Source organism: Chroicocephalus ridibundus, chromosome 1 (genome assembly GCF_963924245.1).
Source record: "Chroicocephalus ridibundus chromosome 1, bChrRid1.1, whole genome shotgun sequence".
Classification (NCBI taxonomy): domain Eukaryota; kingdom Metazoa; phylum Chordata; class Aves; order Charadriiformes; family Laridae; genus Chroicocephalus; species Chroicocephalus ridibundus.
In genome coordinates, this window is record NC_086284.1 from 165,193,825 (window position 1) to 165,216,717 (window position 22,893).

General features: G+C 45.2%; 1 protein-coding gene across 1 annotated transcript in view; it reads right to left on the bottom strand.

Annotated features, from left to right (window-relative positions):
• MRTFA (myocardin related transcription factor A) overlaps nt 1–22,893 on the bottom strand; it is a 49,721-nt gene that overhangs the window by 4,233 nt on the left and 22,595 nt on the right. The window contains exons 3-13 of the mRNA XM_063322502.1: nt 11,845–11,900; nt 10,222–10,297; nt 9,398–9,559; nt 7,763–7,938; nt 7,136–7,291; nt 6,389–6,642; nt 5,864–6,035; nt 4,488–5,603; nt 3,139–3,312; nt 781–954; nt 324–384 (exon numbers count right to left, since the gene is read on the bottom strand). Coding sequence (XP_063178572.1) covers nt 324–384; nt 781–954; nt 3,139–3,312; nt 4,488–5,603; nt 5,864–6,035; nt 6,389–6,642; nt 7,136–7,291; nt 7,763–7,938; nt 9,398–9,559; nt 10,222–10,297; nt 11,845–11,900 — 2,577 coding nt within the window. The remainder of the gene's footprint in view (nt 1–323; nt 385–780; nt 955–3,138; nt 3,313–4,487; nt 5,604–5,863; nt 6,036–6,388; nt 6,643–7,135; nt 7,292–7,762; nt 7,939–9,397; nt 9,560–10,221; nt 10,298–11,844; nt 11,901–22,893) is intronic.

Here is a 22,893-nt window from a genome sequence, read left to right on the forward strand (position 1 = left end):
CACTTCAGGGCATGCTCTAGTGGCAGAGATTGTAGGTTGGGTTTTTTTGGGGTGGGTTTTTTTTTTTGTCGCTCTGTGTGTGTGTGTGTGGTTGGACTTGATGATCTCAAAGGTCCTTTCCAACCATGAAGATTCTATGATTCTATGATTCTAATACCTGACTGACATCTCCCTCGGTGCCTCAATGACCACTGCCAATGCTAAAGGCACTGGCAGGGACACAGAAGCACAGATCTCGGCCATGGCAGACTCTCCCCTCAGTGCTCTACAATCCCCAGGCTCAAACCCAAAGACTATGAGAAACGCTGGCTTTGTCTCCTTACCTCCGCTTTCGATGAGAATGTCAAACAGGTCGTCCATCTGCTGGCTGGAACAGCCGTTCTCCTGGGGAGAGCGAGTGCAGGATTAGCTTCCTATTTACCAGGGGAGCTTCCACCCTTGGCTGCTCCCTCACCCCAAGGATGGAGCTGTTATCTAGCAAGAATGAGCATTCGGAGGCACGGGTACCAGAACCCTCCATAACCCCAGGCTGTTACCGGATGGGAAGGGACAGCCTGCAGCTGTCCTAACTGAGTACTAACACTCACCAGGCAGTGAGCGATTTGGGATCTCTACCCGTGGTTTAGAGCCTGCCCCAAACCCTCCATAAGGAATTCAGCTAGGAAGGTGCAAATGTGTCTCCATTCTCTGTTACTGGCCCAGATCAGGAATCTAAACAGATTTACAATGAAAACTTTTCACCTGCTCTCCAAGGAAACCATGGAGAAGAACTGCTCTCACCTGGGCCTTTGGCTGTTGCTTCATGGCCTCTTCATAACCTGGTGGCTCTTTCATGGGGACCGAGGGAACAGGGAGAGGAGGTGGAGGAGTTCCAAAAAGCGATGTATGCTTTTGCTGCTCCAGGTCCATCTGGGATGGGGAAGGGGCAGCAGGAGAGCCGGGCTGCGATGAGGGCTGTTTAGAATGAAGGCAGAAGGGGCGATCAGGGGAAAGTCCACATCAACTCCTGTCTCACAGCTGCTTTGAGAGACCGTCACCCCACCTCGGTGCGCGCTGCACAGAGGTCTGCAGTGCTCCGCTCCCAGCAGCCTGGCTGCTTCTGCGTACACTGTGCACTCTGCCCCGGCTGCAGGGGAGGAAGACAGATTTCCCCTCCAACTCACAGCTGGAAATCTTTTGCTGATTTTTCTAACGCTAAAGCAACCACACCACAAACCGCCCCCGGGCTGCTCCTGGATGGGGAGAGCCTCATCTGTCCAAGTGGGGGATTCCTCTAGCTCTTCGGCGAGAGAGGGCACTTCCCGTGTTGTGTTCAGCCTACTCTGCGCAGTTATCCAGGACCTATCTTTTACCCACCTCCCTCTGCAGTGCCTGTTTTGGGGACACAACCACGCTTCCCTAGCACCGAGTTTCACAGCCTGATGGTGGGCGGAGAGCACCAGAGCATTCGGCAGCACCAGAGACCTCCAAAGGAAACCCCAAGTGTTGCAGGAAGTGGTGCTAGTGACTCAGCTTTACCAGATGAATCAGCACACAACTGCCCATAAGAAAAATTAAAACGTGGATCAGGTCTTTGCCCTCTTCAGCAATTGTGCATGATCCCCACCGAAGCTTGCTGCCCTGGAGCAGTGATCCCCGGGCAGTAGCTGAATGCCAGTTCTAACACTTGTACGTGTTGATGTTCTTCCCCATCCTGTTTTCCCTGGAAAGCTGTTCGTCTGTTCTGTGACCTGCAGGTAAAGGAGCGACACCAGGCCCCAGCCGTCAGAGCTGCTCTGGGGTCTCCTCTCTTCCTGAGAGGGGATGGAAACTGGCACTGTGGCACAGGCCACTGGGATGTGCTGGGAGGGTACCTTTTTGGACACACTGCGTGGGCTGGCTTTGCCAGGAGCACCAGTTTTCAAGGATCATTTGTGGAAACAATTGGGGAAGAAGGGCTGCAAGTTTGGAGGTGCTGAGAAAGACAATATGGTGTGGGGCAACTGCCCTGTGACCACCTGCAGACCTGGCTTGTGATCCTACAGGGAGGCAAAAGGATTAATTACGAGAGTCACTACAGATGCCTCCACAGCACAGAAGGTCAAGGAGTCTGAGGGAAAAGGTGCCTTCATTTTACCTTCTGCATTTCCTCAAAGGTCCCAAAGCAAACCAAGGTACTGACCTTTTACAAAGTGGACAACCCACTCCGACTACACTAGAAATGATTCTTGTCTTCATATCCTTTCCGGGATCTGACTCAGAGGGATCTCCAAGCTCTAAAAACTCTTCATCATCTTTCTGTATCTTATCTTAATTACACGTTAGAGAGAGAGCTAAGTCATCCCTGACGTGGGCTAGAAAGGGAGGAGATGCGGAGCAGAGCCTCGTTACAGCCATCGCCTGGAGAAGCAGTAAAGCCAGAGGTGCTCTCTTTCCTGACCCATCATTTCACTTCACACAGAGATGGCTGACAGGTACGCTCAAGGCACAAGAACGGAAATCACAACATGTTCATTAGTACCAGAGGGCAAAAGGTCACATCCTTTTGCCCCTCTCAGAGCTCATACACCACCTTCAGTAGCAGACACGCTGCCACCACACTCTCTCCCCACGCAGTAACCACCTTTTCAGTTGAGTAGCACTCCAAGAATCGGGGACACCACTGAAAACCAAGGCTGCCCACTCTGGCTTCTCCTTGTTTTTAATTGTTAGAGAATGCTTGTTTAAAACACCAGCTGGTATTCTGCCCCGATGTGGGCCCAAAGGGCAGAAGCTGGTAAATTGTCGGGGTTTAGCCCAGAGCTCTTTGCTACAGAGCCTTCACATCACTTCCAAGCGAGCCCACAGGGGAAGACCTCATGGACACCTAGAGCTCCTGAAACCTCACGCTTGATGCGCTCTCCATCACAGCTAGTGCAGCAGGAGGCAGGGGAATGGAGAGGCAATGGCCAGGCACCCCTCCTGCTGCCGCATTCAAGCTGAGAAACCAAACACTCCACGCAGCTGGAAGCTGTGGCAGAAGCTGCTGTGAGATCTCAGTTGCTGTGTTGATGGTCTCTGACCAGGATTGTGCACGTGTGTCCCCTTCCCACTGCTGCTACAAATCCCAGCAGCAGGCAAAGAAAAACAAGGAAGAAAAGTGAGCAGGCAGCGAGCTACCTTTCTGACAGATTGGTTTAGTCCTCTGGGTGGCTGCTGCTGCAGGGGCTGCTGCTGCTGCTTCTGCTGCGGCATGGGCTGCTGCTTCTGCTGCTGCGTGGGCTGCTGAGGGGTGCTTGCAGGTAGCTGACACGGAGGTTGGCTGGAAGTTTTAGAGGGTGATGATTGTACTCTCTGGAAAGAAAAGGGCATCCGTGAGAAGTTAGTCCCCAGACACAACATAGAGCAAGGCTTGTGTTTCTTAAAGGATTTATGAAGTTTGTTCTTCCCCACTCTTTATTCTTTAGGAAATTCAGTCAATCGTTCTGTTTCACCAAGCAGAGAAATTAAACAGGGATGGGATTCAGAGTCCTAAAAGAGGAGGCTGTACCAGTCTAAATCCCTGGGCTATCCATGACATCTCTTGAGGGCTGGTAGACCTGACACGGGACCTGTGCCCTTCTGGAGCACTGGCTGGAGTTCAGGTGAGACACCCTGGGGTATCAAGCGTGACACTGGATGCTGATAGACAGCTGACTGGCATCTCACCTGCTACACAGCAAATGCAGCCTGCTCAGTGCTCGTCCCTAATGGCAGACACTGCCACTTGCTCTGCAGAACATGCAAGAAATGTAGCAGCAGAGAATGGAAATCTTCTCTGATGCCATGGAAGATGCCAGGGTTTGACTTATGTCATGAAACCTGGGCGTATTTATGCCTTCCTGGAAGAAATACTCAGAACACTTCTGTTAAGTGCTGAGCTGATGCCAACAGAGGAATAGTAGATCATCTCTGATGAAAGACTCCATTAACACTGAAATACTGACACGTGTTAAAACAAAGAGCAGTCAAAAAGCAAAAAGTCTGCTTCCAGGTTCTGATTTCAGCTCTTGGTAGACAAGGTGACCTATCTATCACTCAGACTACAATCTCTCTAATAAAGGACAAGAGATGTAATAAACCCTGCTTTTTTTAATACTGGAGGCATAATTGTTGTTTCAAAAAGTAGTGAAATGTGGCAACAAACCCCTGTCCTCCAAGCCTGAGATCCTGCCTGACAAAAAGCAGAAGCATGTGTTTGGAAGAATGCTGAACAGCCTGTGATGCACACAGTCAATCATGCATTGCTGTACACAGTTCCTCATTGTCAAATTCCAGTCTTTTTGCTGAAGATCTGCTTACACTGCTCTGTTTTACAAAGCCACGATCTACCAGCCATCGCAGCAAGCAACTCAGCCATTTTAGTATTTACTGCATTGAATTTCCACCACGTTAAGTCATCCTGTGGCAACCTGAACCACAGGAGTGGGAAGAGGGAGAGAGAGGAACCCAACTGCCTGCAGCAGGGATGTGATCTAACCCTTGCCTACCTGCAAGGCCGGGCAGCTACTCCCTGCCTTCCCCTGGGGCGAGAGGCCCTGCCTCTCGGTGCTCTGCTTGGTCACGGTGAGGACGATGTGGGTCCCTGTGGAGTCGGTGATGAGGGTGGGGGGAGGGGTGCCCTTGATGAGGTCGCTCAGGGCGCTCCCTTGCTGGCCAAGGAAAAGCCGCGGGCTGTGGGACTGGCACGGCGGCTCTGCTTCCGCGGCTGGCACCTCCTGCTTCACCATCACGGCTTTCTTTGGCACTGGGCTTGGATTCGAAGTGTCCATTTGGCTAGCTGTTGGTGCAGGGCTGAATTGGTCTGTTTGGCCACTGGATTGATTTGCAAACTGGCAGCTCAGGAAACCGTTTTCACTTTTGACCTGGGTGCCTAACGCTACTGGGTTGGAGGCAACGGCTGTTCCTTCTCCTGCAGCCACTGGGGCCGGTAGGGACTGCTGAGAGCGCTTCTCCTGCTCTAGCTGTAGTCTAAGCATCTCAACCAGCTGCTGCTTCTGCTTCAGCATGCGAGTGAGTTCCTCGATCTGCTTGTCCTTCTCCTGCAGCATCTGGTCCTTGTCCCTAACTTCTGCATCTCTGCTGTTACCAGTGCTGCACCGCTCCGACCTGGGTGCCGCATTTATGCTGCAGGAGGCAGACTTGGAGCTTTCTTCCTTCACCAGGAACTGCACTGGAGACGCCTGCAAGGTGAGCTGGGTCAGGGGTGAAGTCACCATCTCTCCAAAGGTGTCTCCGGTGGCCGAGTTCTCGTCCCCTGTGCTCATTTGCGAGCGCTCAGAAGGAGTTGGAGAGACAGGAGGAGTCGAGCCTGTGCTGCCAAACTTCATCACGCCACCACCGGTGACTGTGGCCACAACTACTTCTGCTGGTGCAATGCCAGTGGTGACCAAGGCTGGCCCTGTGCTCAGCCTGGCAGCTGGGAAGGCTACCACCACTTCGGCAGCTTTTGGGATAACAGCTGCTGTGTTGGGCTTGGGAGTGGGGGTTGTTTGGCTGGCTGCACCGTTCTGCTCTTGATAAGCTCTGAGACGCTCAATCAGACCCGTCTTTGTGCCCGAGACAGGTAAGGCCCTCAACTTCAGCTCTTGCTTCAGCTCTGCTACCTGATACAGGGGAAAAAAAGAGGGCAACATTAAGAGAACATACATTCTCTATTAACAGCTACCATAACCATGGGGCAAAGGACTAAACTGACCCTCCTGCAGGCCAACAACCTGTCCCTCAGGTACAGACTGCAGGGTAGCAACGCCAACTGTCATGACTAACTCCTCAGCCCTGCTTTGGGGCAGCAACGTTGTTCAGTACTGCCCCCTCCACTGACAATGGCAAAAAAAAGGTCTGTGCAGCTTCACAGGACATTTACCTTCATCTCATCTAGGTTGGCAGGGAGAGGGCCAGGCTTGCCCACTGCAGCATTACTGTTTTGTCGCATGAGTCCACTGGAACCCGAGGATACTGAGGATGTGCTGCTGACTGTGGCAGAGAGATTGCGTACAGCAGGGGCGCTGGCACCACTCTGCTGCTCTCCTGGAGGCCTGCAGGGAAAGAAAAAACAAAGGCATCAAAACCAAGGTGGAAAGGCACCGGAGGCCCTCGGTGTCAACAACCATGTTCAGAAACATCTGGGTCATTAGTGCCACCCTAGACACTAAAGCACACCAGTGCCTTTGACTGTATCCCTGCCCCTTACCCTGCCAACCAACTCACTTCAGCTGCTTTTGTCCGATTCATCTGACACCAGCCCTTTTTGTGGCTCAGTGTAACGTAACGAGATCGAGTGCGTTACACACCCAACTGCCACACCACACACCCAGAGCACAATGTCTCTAACAACAGTACTGGGGAAGCAAATGCTTCCTAGGAGAGAGCTGCCATTTAGGACCCGTACTTTGGTGGAGCTGGCAGGATGGTCTGATAGTTGTAGTGCTGCTGCTGCTGCTGGCTGAGGATCTGAAGCTGGAGAAAGAGCTGCTGCTGCTGCAGTATTTTGGCATAGGATGAATCCATGGGAGGAGCTCCCTTGTCCTGCTTTTGGTCCGGGGGAATATACTGATGATATTTAAGTTTCTTGACTTTCGGCTTCAACTCCTTGGCTTTTTTACTGCGCTGAGATTTCTCACTAGCAGACTTGGGCTGGCTTTGCTATTTGGAAGAAAAGGAGGAAGCAAATAAGAATGAAAACACTGAAATAAGATAACACCCCATGTAAACCAGAACGCACGCTGGGATTTTCATTTCAAAATTCTCCAGAATTGACCTCAGGGTCTTTCCATGCTTGTCTTACTCAGGCAACAGTATAGTCACAGCACCCACAGCAGCTTACGCTGCAGCATAACGCAGGTCATCTTTCCCAGCACACCAGGTCGCTTGCTCATCCAGTGCAGACACACTGACCCTAATTATGGATAATGTCAACTGTTTCAAAACATTTCGTATCCAGGACCCATTTTACAGAAGGTAAATATGTCATGGAACAGAAAAAACTATTAAATATGTTACAACTAGAGTCAGACAGTAGTGAGAAATAAGTTTTCCTTCCTTTGCATCTGTTAACACAATACTCCCAACTCCAAACCTTCTTCAGAGTAACCATCTTATCTTCCTTCAACAATGAAGAAACCAGCCAAAACAGTACCTTAATGAGTGTTGGTGGGGGCTTGGCAGCAGTAAGAGCCGCTCCATTGGTAAGACTAGGAGGCAGAAGAGGCGGAGGTGGTAGAGGCGGGGGTGGCTGTTCAGGTAGGAAAAGTGTTTCACTGGAGTCTGCGCTAATCTGCAATTGGGATGTACCCTGCAGGGACAGAAAACAGCATAATGAATACACATATGAGGAGGGAAACAGTTTAAGTGAGTGCAGGAAGAGAGCAGCAAGTGCTTACAGGAAAGCAGCGTAGGTTTCAAGTCATTAATTAGACTCCTTTAACCCACTGCTTCAGTTGCCCCTGAGAAGCAGCACAACTTCTTAGGGCAGAAAAGGAACCAAGACCCCTCATGGGTATCTCCCAGCTTTGCCTGCCAGAATCAGTCGCACACCAACACAGGCTGTATCACCAAGTAATGATTACGCCCCTTCCCCACACGGCACCACTACAGGAGCTTCTGAATGAACAGAGGACTTCACCAACAACACACAGACCCCGTGTGAAATCTCACAGGCTATACTCTTCAAGGATCCCTCAGTCTCCCTTTTTTGGATCCTCTGCCACAAATCAGCAGTAGCTGTGAAGCTCCAGGGCACTGCAGGAGGCCACCACATTCTCACCTGAGCTAGTGATGTGCCAGTGGTGCTAGGGAGAGGCTCACAAATCCGGGAGTCCATCGGCGATGGGACAGACCCCTGAGACTCATGGCTGGCTGGCTGCTCTGGGGAGAGGGCATCACTGCTGTCCTCATCAAAGGAGGAATTGTCTGCAACCTTTGGGTAGTTCACCTGTCCAACTAGAAACACAAACATCAACTGTGGTCTTTAAAGGGGAATAAAAAATTATTTGACTTGACACTAGATGTTTCACAAAGATAATGAAGGCATGGAGAGAGTTATGTCTGAGTTGTGCTTAAAGCACCAAGTAAAAATGAGAGAACAGAGCCCAAACTGGATCCGTTTAGAGTGTTCACATTCATCTCTGCTATCAGCAGAATAAAACGATGCAGACTAGGGTGAATCATTTCCCTTGCTTCTTAGCCAGACAAGATCAGAAAGATCTTCTTCCTAGAAGATCTCAGGAAGAAAAGAGCTACTTAACTCTGCCCAAACCCAGATATGTGGCACGGCTTATTTGACTACGATTTGTCAACAAAGAAGAAGGTTAGACAGTATAAGGTTGAGTGATGGTTTCTTTGGTGTTCATTCTATGTGGTGGAAGGTAGAAAGCCTCTTCAACACACAATCCCAAATTGTCCTCTGGTTTTACAAGCAACAAGGGCTAGGGATTAAGTGGTGGCCCTGACCGCTAGTAGCATTTCTGTCTATCTACATGTCCAGTAGATAAAGTTCACTTGAGTGTACATCCATAATGCACTAATGTTGTTTAGACTACATTATCTCAAACTAATCCTGGTAAGCAGGAAAATACTATAATTTGCACCTAACATAAAAGCAACAGAAATCCAAAGAGATGTCAAAGTCAAAAGGAAGCCACATCTCTAATGGTCCAGTTCACAAGTTCATTTTTCCTCTTCCTCAACCACTTCTTGTGCAATAGTGAAGGCAGGCTCTCCCACAACGCTGTCCTTTTCCTTTTTCATGAAAAATACTCCATCCTGCTCACAGTTGTGTCCCATTTGTCTTTAAAGTAGCTGTGCATGTTTGAGGGGATGAATAACCACAGACATACACAGATCGCTCAGTCTGGGGAGACGGGCAAAGCACTGCTGAGGCAGTGGGAAGGCTATTCCTCAGCATTCCTTTCAGCCCTTGGAATGGCACTGGCATGATTTACATCTGTTCTGGTTTATTTTTAAAGGAGTTGAATCGTCTGAAGTTTTTAAGTTCACAGACAGCTTTTGTTTCATCACACCTGTTTATATTCTGTCTCCTCTCCCTGATCTGAGTAAGTCAGTGGGTTCTCCCTGACCAAGGTTGCTGACATGTTATCATGAGAGAGATTTTTAAGGAGAGAATCTAGGGAATGCAATCTTCAACAGTCTTTCAAGTCTTTAGGGTATGCAATTGCTTTCACATTATTCTGGGATGTGAATACTCCCTATAATTTAATGTCTATCTGGGACAGAGGGAGTTCTGCTTTTTAGAATCCTTGGGGATGAGTGTCTGTGATTCTGACACAGCAAAACAAGAGCAACCATGGGGCTGCGCTCCCTTAGACGGGCAGGTGGACTGATAACAAACCACAGCCACCTGTGGGAAATGCCCTCAACATAGATCCTCCTCGGGCCTTACCTATAATGGCTTCCTTCAGGCTCGATTCCACAGGCAAGATGTTCTTCTCCACCAGCTCCATGGGACCTGGCCTCTGCGCTATCTTCTCATTGAGGTCATCTGCCAGTCTGGCTCTCTTTAGCTTCAGCTGCTTAGCTTGCAAGGAGGGTTCAGCTGAGGTCTCTGTTCAGGGGAAAGTAAATAAAATGGCATCAATCCAGCAATGGTCAACTTATGCACTTCAGCAGTACTTTACCTCTATTCAGAAAGGTAACTGCAGCTAACAGTAGATAACTGTACAGAAAAATATTTGCAGATAACAATAGATAACTAAGCTCTTCGAAGATATTATGTATAGTTTCATTATAAAGATAACTACAGTAGTCCTTGTAAGTCTAGAAGAGGACAAATTCACTGTTCTCAAACTGCTGTCATCCAATTCTCCTTCATCTTTTCCCTTTCAGTTGAGTCCAAAGATGTGGTAGTCAGCAGCCGCACAGTACTCCCTCTCTGAAACTGAGGTGCTTACTAATTAGATCAAATCTGCCTCGCTCCCTCTTGGATACAATGTCTTCCCTTAGTAGAAGAACAATCACAGTCATTCCATGCCATTGCTCTCAGCTACCCAAAACTGCACAATTTTGAATTCACATAACAGATTCTTCTGAGAATGTCCATGCAAGCAGAGTTGAATCCCTCCCAAGAAATCATGCAACAGGCATGATCGTCTGCCTGCTTCTAATTGAAAGAAAGACGTGGGGGTCAGCAACAAAATAGAAAGCAGTTAAATAAGTAGTTACAATAAAGTTTCTGGCTGATGTTTTCCTGTTTAGCATGTGCCATACCTTCCAGAATGTGCATCCTAACCAGCTCTGATCTCTCTGGCCGGGACCGGATTTTCCGTTTCAGATAGTCCTCTGTCTGCAGCAAAAACAGACAAGCAAGAACCAATTTCAGTTGATCAGACACAGGAGTGAGGTAATCTTGGACAGCACAAACAAGAAAGACAACCATCTTTAGTTGTTACTAAGATGTAAATAAACACAGAACAGAGAAGGGGCACATCTTCTGTCCCAGAGCACCCAGAAAATAAGCTTATTCTAAAGATGACCTTCTACTGTACATTGCCTCAGTATAAGGGTGCACTGCTGCCCCACAGAACAGAAACTGGGAAGGACTTCCTCAAGAGCTACAGCCCTTTTTTCCCCTTTTATGCAACACAATTAACTTGAGTCAGGGTGAAATTCAAGACATTTCTTTTTACATTAAAGATATATGCACTGGTTCCATTGTTCACAGCAAAAACTTTCATATACTGCTGACATTCAGGGTTGACTTGTGGTTTGGGCATACTAAAGACTCCATGCGCTCCCTTGTCAGGCAGAATCTAAATGCCATGACGAGACTCATTTAGTTTCCAGAATTGCTTTCAGCTCTGTCTTTGGAGAATGCACTACAGAGCAATGTACAGAGACAACCCTGTCCAGGCTGAGCACGTTACCCGTTACACAGCCCAGAAACGGGTATCTGGGAACAGTGGGTAACAGACTGGTAGGTACTGGCCATCAGAACAGGCCTTCAGAGAAAACAAATATTAAAGTCAATCAGAAAACTACACCATACTTGCTCAATTGCCCACACCAAAAATATTGACTTAATAAGAAGGTTTTAGGAAATAAGAGGAGGAAAAAACAAAAGCTGTTGGGACACCGGACTTAATGAGAAGTCCACTGTTACAAGCCTTCCACAGAGCTTAAAGTGCTAACACTCTCTTACAGCTGTTATTTTTTACTTCTGTTGCTTTCGCTTTTAAAACAAAACTTAGCCTAGCAGTCATAACAGGTTTTATTCCCTTGCAGGCTAATCAGAAAAAAAAATATCCCTAGAGGCCTTTTGAGGAACAGAAATCATCAAGAAACCCCCCAGTTAGCAAAGGTGCCGCACGAAGTGTGACATCTGGCTTCCTCTTTCTATAGAGCCAGAAGTCTCTGCCATTTCATGTTACAAGATTTTGTGGGGGATTCTCTCTACTAAATTTTCAATTTCTAATGTCCTACATAAACAAGTGCACGTGCAGGTAACAGAGAACCATACACTTTCCTCAAAGGTGGAGCTGAGCTCCACACGATAGGAGCGTCTAAGGACAAAAAAGACACTATAAAAATAAAAACGTAAAGTGTATGGACAGTGGGGAAGAAGAATATCAGCGACTTCTAAAAAGAAGACTCCAGGGGAAATCCAGGCACCATATTCACTGGCTTTTAGGCACGCCTAGTTCACGGAGGGTTAACCACCACCACATACAAGCTGAAGAACATCCCATCCAATACATCTCTGACTGCATAGTGCTGTATTACATCCAGAATATGAACGATTTCCTTCTGCATCTCACTAACAGCTACAGGATGCCCACAACACCATACAACTCCTGACTTCCCCAAAACATTAAAGAGCACATTGCATCTTACCCTGGCCCGCTCCAAACTCCTTCTCTGTTCATGAAATGCAGCTGGACTTTTCAGAGCTGTTGAGAGAAAAACATTTAGGGAATCAATTAGAATGATGGAAGTTCTCTCACTGCACGTCCCTTCAGGCCAACTAAGTCAACAAATACCCCGCGGCAACTGCCTCCTGCATCTTTCAACACACTGGACCAGATCTCCAGCTGGTATAAAGTGATGTGAATTGACATATCCCGTTTGACAGCACAGGAGCTACAGGAGCTGACCTGGACTTTTTGTGGGCTACTGAAGAAAGTAATATGGGCTACACTTCTAGTTGCACTAACCACCGTTCACAAAGTTGGGTCCAAGAACATGAGTCAAAACCAGCCCCGCAGTAAATGCCTTTTATAAGCTTCAACATAGAGTACGATATCCAGGACCCTTAAGTAAGGGAATGGCACTGAAACATTGAAGAGATACATGAAAGTGTTGGAAGGATGGAGGAGGATCTTAATGAACTGTAAATCCTCTTTACTACCTTTTAATGTCAAAGGAAGCTGCAAGTCTTTCCTTACTCTGCACCTGTGTTTTGTGTACATGCAAGGGCTGGTTGCAAATTCTGCAGGTCCACAGGACACATATACTGCTCTATATAAAAGAAACTATCGTGAGAACAGGAACACTCGGACAGGAAAGTACATCTGCCTGTTGACAGAAAATCAAGACTTGAGGAATTAACAGCAGCTCTCCATATAACAGACCTCCTCGCCCCCTTGGGCCCAGTATAAAACCAGAGCCAAAACAGATCATGTTTTGAGAAACGGATCCTCTGCTGTCCAGGACCGTACTAACCCTGGAGGAATCTCTCACTCTGCCTGGCTCCTCTGGAGCACACAAAGCTCACGTCCCACAGTAAAACCAGAGAAAGAGGGTGACATTAGTTCTAACTCAGCTGTAGTAAGTGTCACTAGCTCCTCATGGTTTTCCCGAATCCCCAGAGTAGCTTATTTTTTAAAACAATCACATTGTGGCTTGTATTCAGAACTAGCTGAAGGGAACATAGTAATTTCTTTTCATATTTCTGAAATACTCATATTTAAAACTGCACAGTGAAGTTTCTAAATTGCCATCTAGCTAAACAGCAAAGTTAAAAACCTTCAGCTTTAAAGATAAGTTGCAAGCCTTTTGGAGACAGAAATCTGAACTTGTACAGTTAGGAACTCCAAAGTATTGCATCTAAGTCCTATGAAATATAGTATACTCATTTTCCACTTATGACCGATAACTATTTCTCAAATGCAACTTCATAATGAAATCTCAAAAGACTACTGAAAAATAAAAGTCCTTGCGTAAATGCAATGTAAGAAACTACTCCTAATGCATCTGTAGGCTTCTAAACTCTTTCCTACAGAATAAAATGGAGTAGCCGAAGACAAAGCATTAAGACAGACACATGTTCTGTGAAATATAGACAGAGTCCCTCCAGGTTCCTATCAATGGGGTAAAAAAGTAGAATTTAGTCCATATTCATGAATTCTGAACACACCAGAGCATAGATGCGATTCAGACTACAGAAGTGAATGAAGAATAATTTGTAGAATAAATTAACAGTAACTGGAAACTAACCATAGCGAGTGAGTATACAGACCCCTACAACGATGAGGCAAATAGTTCCTGTTCAGATTAAAGACAGTTTCATACAATCTGGTTATGGAGAGAAATAAGCAGAGAAAGTTACGCAAGCTATGAAATGGGAGTGCACTGATTGCACTTTGGGATAAACCAAAGTAGAGACAGAGATACGGTTTTGCAGTAACTGCAAAAATAATAGAAAAAACTTCACTGGCTAGCTGAGACATCAGTTCCTGGGCAGTCTGACCATCACACTTCGATGAAAAGCAAGTAACAAATAACACTGGGACGTACTCATTTCAAATTGCATTAATTGCTTGTGAATATGCACGTGCTTGAACTTAAACATGTATTTCTTTCATTGCATGCGTACCACAGAAAAGTGAAACAAAAGTTCAGGTACGCTTCAGCAAAGATACCACACAATATATAAATCAGTATAAAAATCTGCTCTGGAGACAAGCGAAGCAGACCTCCTCTTGAGCCTTCAAAAGCTCTCTACCACCGGAATGTGCAGGCACGACAGTAATTCTTTACTGTCCCCTTCCTGCCTACCTCTGCCGTCAGTAAGAGGCAGCACATGAACTTTAAGTGACATTTCCCTGACCATAGCAAATGGTCAGGAAAGTCAACTGCAGCAGCTCAGCTGATGTTACAAGTAGTCCAAGAAAACTCTTGCATACAGAAGAACAAAAGCAAGAAGAAAACAATCCCTGAGCACAAAAAAAAAGAAAAACTCTCCCCTAAAACACATACGCATTAAATAGCAAGTAATGCAAAACTGCTACAGGAAGAATCTTGTAAGGAACAATTTCAGTCTCTCATGACTAGTCCTCTGGAAACAAGCACTGGGTTGTAGCTCTCTGGGCTGGCAACATGACAGAGGACTTCATATTCGACCTCTGAAAATGTCAAGAGGGCACAAACCCTTCCCTGCTTCCCTCAGCAATCTAGGATGGGGCTGACATGTCAGAAGAGGGTGTCTATTGTAAAATCATACTCCATTCAAAGTCAACTAAGCCTTGCAAATTTTTCTGGCTTTGAAATGATTACATAGCTCAGAGCTGTGGAGCAACTCCGTTAACTTTATTATAGCAAATGAAAAAAAATAATTCTATGAATAACTCCGAAGCAGTAAGGTTCTGGGTAAGTTCCATGGGAGCCCCATAATGCAGATATGCACCTTTTCCAGCTCCTACCACTGCCCTTCCCAGCCACTTGGCAATGATTCCTGCAAAACTATTCCTACCCTTCTGGCTTGCTCACCTGAGTGCTGCTTTACCCATTCCACTCAAAACTACCCATACTGACAAAGCTCTACTGTTCTCAGCTATATCAACTATTCTGGTTCATTCTCACGGTGTACAGAAATGAGTGGCTTAGCCGGTGGAGCAGGGGCAGTGGTAACCAGGGTGGCACAGGGTAGCTCTTCTGTCACTGACACAGGATTCACATCCACAGCCCTCGGTACCTGAAGCAGCAGATATAACCACAGAAACTAGGAATGAAGAAACTTCAGTCACCTAATGCTTTGAGACTGCTCAGGCTGGGTAAAATATACTAAACTATTCCTTACAGTACTTTGTCTAACCTGTTCTTGAAGACCTCTCATGAAAAAATGCAATATTGTTGCAGATAAATTATCCCAGTGCATAGATGTCCTTACTAATTAAAAACCTTTCTGAATGTCTAACTTACATTTCCCTTCCTACAATTTATATTCATTATTCTCTGCCTTACCTCCAGTCACTGCAGACAACAATTTATTCTATTCCTCTTTGCATCTATCCCTATACATTTGAAAACTTTGTTTTTCCTACAATCTTCTGTTACATAAAATGACCAAAGCCAGTTGTTTCAACTTTTCCTTTTAGATAATATTTCCCAGACTTTTGCTTGTTTACTCTTTTTTGGACTCCTTCCATTTGACCTCCATTTTTCTTGAAGTATAGTATCCAAAATTGGGTACATATTCCAGCCTAGTCTATATCAGCTTTTATAGAACTAAATGATTATTAAATAACACTTCTCAGCTATACATTCCAGCCAGTTTGCCTTTTTGTGTGTACATAAAGTGCATAACATGTTCACTTGTGCTTGGCTCACAAACCATGAAAGCTCTCCAATCCTCTTCTGCAGAACTTCTATCTAGCCAGCCATCCTCCATCCTCAATTCATGCCACTGACTAGACACACCATTACGTAGAAACTCTGCATTTTCCTTTGGTTTTGTCCCATACTTCTCAGCTTCTCCAAATATTCTGAGTCCCAATCCTGTCCTCTTCCCAGCCTACTAACCTGCAAGCTTAATAGATATGCACATGTTGTTCCCTTGTTTACACCAAATTTCTGAAAATACTGAATAGGATCAGACACGGACCTTCTCCCTCCCCACCCAAAAGCATCTTCCCGGTCTGACACCAAGCCTTTATTCCAGTACTGTCCTCTCACCAGTTGCACACGCAGCTTTGAGTTGTCCCAGCTTGCTTAAAAAAAGGCCAGGCAAGTCTGTGTCAAGCACCTTACTAAACCAAAGAAGTGCAAAAAGACATTTAACACTTTGACTTCCTGTGGAGGCAGTTCAACAAATATTTAGTCTGGTGGTAGGCCCAGCTTAAGTAATGACCTCTTCTTCCCCCTCCCCCATGTCCCACGTGTTTCTGCCCTGCCATTGATGCCCCGTTTGTACTCCTACTGCACTAGGGAACTGTCACCATAAAGTAACGCCAGCACTTCTCCATGGCACTTGCCCCTCCCCAAAAAGAGCTACTAGTTAACTCGCTTTGAGTCCTTGATCTAGCTAAGTGGGTAGCCAGCTTCGCTACCTTTGTCAGCAAAACTTGGGTGAGCCCCTGATGAGAATAGTGCTGCCAGAGGAAAAAAGTAGTTACCAAACTATAACAGTAGTATTAGCTGTTAAGAGTTTTTGTTTTCCACTGTATGCAGAACAAAATTACTTTATATTTCTCTACTACTGAGATAATTTGAGAATGCAGAAGTAACTTCTGCAATGCCCAATTGAAGTTAGGTATACCTTTTGCCTGCCTTTCTGATTTTTTTCTACACGATATGTGCACAGTATTTTCGTCACCAATAAACTGCAGTTACACTTTCTGCCTTCGTTCCTGTACCTAGGCCTGGGACAAAGCACGTCAGCCTTCAGTTATGCTGACAAAACCACTTGTGGACTCAGATCACAGTTGTTTTGAAAGAGTTATTTTAACCTGGATGTGTATGCTGGTTTACAGCACAGCTCCACAAATAGTAGTGTCAGCAAAACTGAGCAAAAACTGCCCTGCCAGACAAAGTCAGAAATAAGAGGCTGGGCTTAAAGCCAGCGCTACAGCAGGAGCCCCCATGCTGCTGAACCACAGCCCCCATGTCTTCACATTGACCCATCCACCTTAGGAAAACAGCCTGATGTTACAGATGGCCAAACAAGCACTAAAAATGACTTAGTGATAGAAGGGACAATAGCATCACCAACAGGTTTTGGAACAGCACAGTCCACCAGGTGCCCTTCACTGAGTTGTACATACTTTTGTCCCACTTGGACAACCACCTGGCAATTTGCAACATCTCCTGTTAGGAGGACGAGCTTTACCCCTCAATTTTAGATGACTGACAGCAGGACATGATTTTCCTAGTACCCAGGATCTCATTAAACTCCTACCACATCCATCCTAGTTTTTTAGTCTCTCTGTTACTTGTTGCGAAGCATTTTGATGCTTCATCACCAGAATTCCTGAAGTATTAGTATCTTTGTGGTCACACCCTTAGCTACCACAAGAAATCTCCCTGGAAATCAATGATGCAACTGTTTTGTGCCTCCACCCTGCTTCAAAAATGTTTGCAGCTATACATTGCAACTACTGTCCTTCCACCTGACCCCCCCAAAGCTAAGCAGCAGCACACAGGACCATCTACAATGATGCACACCTTTCCATACAAAGCAGAGAGATGCAAGTTGCTAATCTTCGCTTCAAAGCAATGTATTAATTCCTATGAAACAGGGTCCAAAACTGCAACACATGCATTCAGTGTTCCCTCAGCCTAAGCCACATTTTGAAGATGGCAATGTGTGAGTGAAGGGAAATAGTGCTGCAAAGCATCAAACTGGTGCTGCTATAAACAGACTGAATTAAGGCCCAGGAATCAAACCCAAATCTCCAATGTAACAGTAGAGACAAAAAGACGGACAAAATCGTTCAAACATTTCCGTGCAGGATTTATCCTCCAGTGTACAAAAGCAAATTGTAGCCTTGCAAAGCTTTCAAAGACAGTCATATGCAGATATTCAAGTTCCTGTTACTTAGTGTGAGAAACAAGTGGAATCAGAACCAATTTCAGTCACTCTAAGAACAAAACACAGCAGGGAAAGGGGACTGACCCAACTGCTGAGAAAAAAAGGTCAAAATATCTGTACACTCAGCTTCTGCTTATGCAGCTTACAGAAGACACCAAGGTTTGCAAGGAGCCAAATAAAGGGAAGACAGAAAGGCAAAAAGGTCTTCACAGGTTGTCATGAGCTCAAGTGGCTAGGGGGAGGAGAGGCGGCAAAACCTTCTGCAATTGGTAAGGGCACTACTGGAGGCTATCAGATGTGGAGGCTGACACGGAGGAAACAGCACATGAGCTTTCCTTCACCACGGTATCTAGCCCATCATAGACAACCAAGTGATATTTGAACTGCACATCAGCTAGTCAGACAACAGGCAATGTTTGTAAAAAGGCTACTCAATCAAGTATTTTGCTGTTGTTAGATCAGTTCCTGAAGGAAAGGTAAAATTTTCCTTTGCTGTGACAAAGAGAAGCTCGTGTCATGTTGAAACCCAACCTCAGACATGCTGACTTAATTCAGAAAGGCAGAAGGCCGCCTGATGCAGCTATTCACCTCTGCTCTCAACCAAATTCTAGTTTCTCTCTCTTGTTTACTATGCTTTCGTAAAAAGATGAGATAAAGTGCTGCAAATAGACTTGATGACTTCCGCTGTCAGTTCAGGGTGGGGCTCCCACCCCACAGCATTTGGTGTGTAGCATTTGGTAAGAGGCACAGCACTTGAACCACAGATTAAGGCAGTTGGCACTTTCTTCCTCCCTTCAACTCCACCCCGCTTCCAAATACCATTTTTCATAGGATGTAAGAAAAAAGTGATCAAAACCTGGGTCACAGGCATAGAAAGATGAATCATCTTGCTAGTGGGGCAGTATCAAAGAGCAGTATGCTGGAGAAATACGAAAATGGGGTGGGGAATACACAGGTGATAGAAGAGAGATCTCCATCAGCACCCTCTTCTCCTTATGCAGCTCCAGGGAGTTTCACATCTGGTACACAGACCTGATCATACTTGAGCATTCTTGCTGATTTCATACCCGTGGCATTGGTAAGAGCCCTTGGATTAAGGCTAAGATCTCCATATCAAAGTTAAGGATAAGAAAAGAAGCCACGACCAGTAAATTGTGATTATTCAAACCCCCAAATATATAAAATTAGAAAATTCAAACTTAAAAGTGACCTAAAAAACCCAATCCAAGTATTTTTATGAAGGTGAGAAACACATCTCTGGCATGCAAACAAATGCAGCCCTTCCGTGACACCTCTCAAGCACAATGTCATTGTTTTTAAAGAATTACAAGTGTCCCTAGTCTCAAACTGGAGAAAGGTTCTTCCCCACGTTGTTACTGTTGCCAGCGCTACCAAAGAGTGGCATAACAGTTATAGTGCTAAGGCTTTACGGAGTCCTTCCTGTTACCGAGGTATTCCAATCAATAGAGATAAGGCACAAAAGACAGTAGCAAAATAAAGGCCATGTTAGTTAGTTTGGTGAGTCTCAGGTTAATATGAAAGCCAGAGCTGGAGAAGAGCTCTGAGCTCTCAGAGCTGCCTCCCTGACACCCAACCTCACAGAGCTACCCCTTCTCCTGCATCAACACTCATGAGCCCGCACAGCATACAGGCTCACAAAGCTGTTGCTCCCCAAAATAGCCACTTTCCAGCTCCCTGAACTGGGCTTGCCCTGGTTGCACAAGCATCCGTACAGGTGGGGCTGTGGTACCCTGCCTCAGCTCAGCTCACCATGGAGCCGCGCACCAGCTGAGCTCCTTCCAAAGCCTGAACCAAGCATCTCTCCACATCCACAACTCATCAAAACCATCAGTAACTTTATTACAGCGGTTATCTCCTTCATGATACAGCTGAAGCATAAGGCTTTCATTAGTTTTGACTGTGTAAAAAGCCTGAAGTATGGGAACATATGCAAACATGCAAAATTATCGAGAGAAAGGGCTAAGATTTTTCAAGGCCCAACACCGAGTTAATTTAAACTCTAGCAGATAGGTGCAATTTCTCAGGAAGTTCCCCCTCTTTAGAAGCAAAATGGAAATTGTCACCTGTGGCAACAGTTATCAGATCTATGGGTGACTATGGCTACAGCTTTGTGTCAAAGAACATTTATAGCAAATACAGATAGTATAACCCGCTCCATAGTATAACCCACCCCCGTTAACTCTTGGCATTGAAAAGACATTACCTAAATCCCAAACTGAAAAATAAAAAAGATAAAAGAAAGCTTTATTACAGTTAGGATTATGCCGCCTCCAAGAGGAAAGAGGAGATAAGGAACTTCTAGTGAGAACCCTGTGATCCATGCATTCCTAGATCAGACTTGATGCCTGCTTCTTGGATAATTGCCCTTTGCAAACTCTTTTGACAACTTTACGGAGTGTCCAGACTAGGGGAGGTGTGGGGCCATGAGAAGGAAAAGGAGAGACCATTCCCAGACAACGAGTAAGAATGAGCCCAAGATGACTGTGGGAACACGAAGGGGAAAAAGCTGTATTACATACCAGATTTTACTCCCCTGAATTATTATGCTTCTCTTGCAACCGGCAGAGTTAAATCTTTTATCACTGCAGGGATCAAGGACTAAACGCAGCCTATCAAACCCCTGAGCGTGGCCTTTTCTTTCTACAACTTCAGAAAGGGCAGACAGCGCATTTCTGTTACTAACAATGAACTCTCCTACTCCAATCATGTCTCATTAATCACAGAAGATATAAACAGATGGAAAACAAACACAGACAGCTATCTAAAAATATAAACAAACCAGGTGCAGTTATTAGGCCCCTGACAATGAGACTCTTGGCTTAAACATGCGGACTCCTTCTCCACACAAAGCCTCGAGGCTTTGAAATTGTGCCGCAAGAGAAGAGATCAAAGTCAAAGAACCAGCAAATAATTCCTGTGGGACAGGTTACAGGTAGATGATCAAACTAAAATAAAACCAGTTACAGTTTCTGTGCTACACGCCACAAACAGAGATACAGCTGCAAGTGCCATCTACGGCTTTTGTTTTTTTTTATGATACCTGCTTAGTGTTCCAGCCTTAACTCTCAGAGCATGACATCAAGTATATCAAAAGTCTCACTGTAGCCTCTATTTTTGAGGTCCCATTCTGTACACAATGAACCGGGAAATAGCAAGGTTTCAGAGGTTAAATGGAGTATTAAAAGAAGTTGTTATTATTTCTAGATCTTAAAGACTTGACAGGTTTGGACATTTTATTAAACAAGTCTGGGAGTAATGACATTTACAGTCCATATGTTTGTTTTTAACTCCTTATCCTAAATCAAAGTACAGTTTCAGCTTGTTTTGTGGAAAAAAGGTATGAAAGTGAAGCAGTCACTAATGGGCAGAATAGCAGACACTAGATGGCAGGGAAGTAAAAATTTATAATTTTGGTTTGTTACTATAAATATATTCCAAAAACTATAGGGAACATCACTACAAAGATCTGATATGTAAAGCAGCCAGAGAATGATGGGAACATGTTACGCAGCAGAGATAGGTAAAGCAGGAAGAGCTCTTTCAGGGTTTTAAAGCAATTGGTTTATCTGCGGTTCAAATATAACACACAACAGTCTTGAAATGTCGACTGTGTAGCCAAACTGCAGCACTTCCAAATCAGTAGAACTTCACGTAGGCACAGCAGTTCATCTTCTATCCTACCATTTATGTAGAAGATATAATATTGTTCAGACATCGAGAATTGCACCTGAAGTCATCACCATGACTGCGGAATGGTTCCTGGCATGAAAAATACTACACATGTAGATAACTGTGTATGTTCCACCAGCTTACTGCCTCTCCTTTCTTCGACACATATTGAAAGATGCTCCTATTTCACAATTAACACTTTAAAAATTAAGAAAGCAAGGTGTTTTTTTCTTTTGTTTCTGACATTTAATATGCTCTACTGTAGCTAATGTTTGTAACGGGAACCAGGAACTGACTATATCCTCAAAGTACAGGTCTCCTTCAACTACCACCCCATGTACTACGTTGACAAGTTTCAGATGTAAAACTGGCAGCTTAATAAGAAAACATGAACAGGAATAAAATATTAAATATAGAGCTATGCAATGAAGTTGGAAGTGCATAATTTTCATCAACCGAATTACTTTTTTAAAATTGAGAAGTGGTTAGACTATCAGGTAAGGGCTAACGCCGCAATATCATTTTTAGTGACCCTACAGAAACACAAGTGTGGATGTATGGTGAAATTTGGGGGTTGAGGTGTTAAAGTCTAGAGACGTGGTTTAACTTTAGAAGCTCACAGGCGGCAAGCATTTCACTTCCTGAAATCAATACCTCAGAGATGCTTGTTTTCTTGTGATGGTAGCTGTGCTGGATGCAGAAAGCCAGTTACAAGCTTTGCCTAAATGATGATCAACATTGATATGCCAAAAGCATAACCCGTGTTCTGTATCCTCAAATCACTAAGTGTCCCCAGTAAATGGCAATTCCTTTAGAATTAATTCTAAGAGATGTCTCACAGCCCCTCCAAAAAAGCAAATACTGTACTTCATTTTTACAAAAAATACTACATTTTTTCCATTAACCTTATAGCTGCAAAAAAAAAAAAAATGCAGCTAGTGATATGAGAGGCCTAATGAGATTATAATCATTAGACTGCCTTCAGTATTACAATCATTCCTAATCACGTGCCATGTTGCAATTGAACTATGGCACACACACCCTTGTGCAGTCCGGAGATAAAATACACTCTCTTCAGCAGAGTCTGAAACCCAGCAGCACAAGATTCACAAATCTTGTATTCCAAAATACGCTCAAGCAACTAAGAGGCTGCAGGTCCAAGCAGAAAACTGCATTGGAGTGTTGGTAACACAGACCTATAGCATGGCAACACCTCAGCACCTGTAAAAGCAGCCACATTAGAACAACAGCACAAACTCCACCCTGTTTGGATTCTAGATACATTCATGCTTTCTGCATATATCGCATCCTGGAAAGCAAACATTCAGTCAGAGTAGTTGGATGTGGGCACAAAAACTGGCAAACATCCAATACACTGAAGTGAAAAAGAAGCTCCTGGAAATTCTCTGCTGTACTGCAGCCACCCTCCTAGTTTTCAGTCCAGA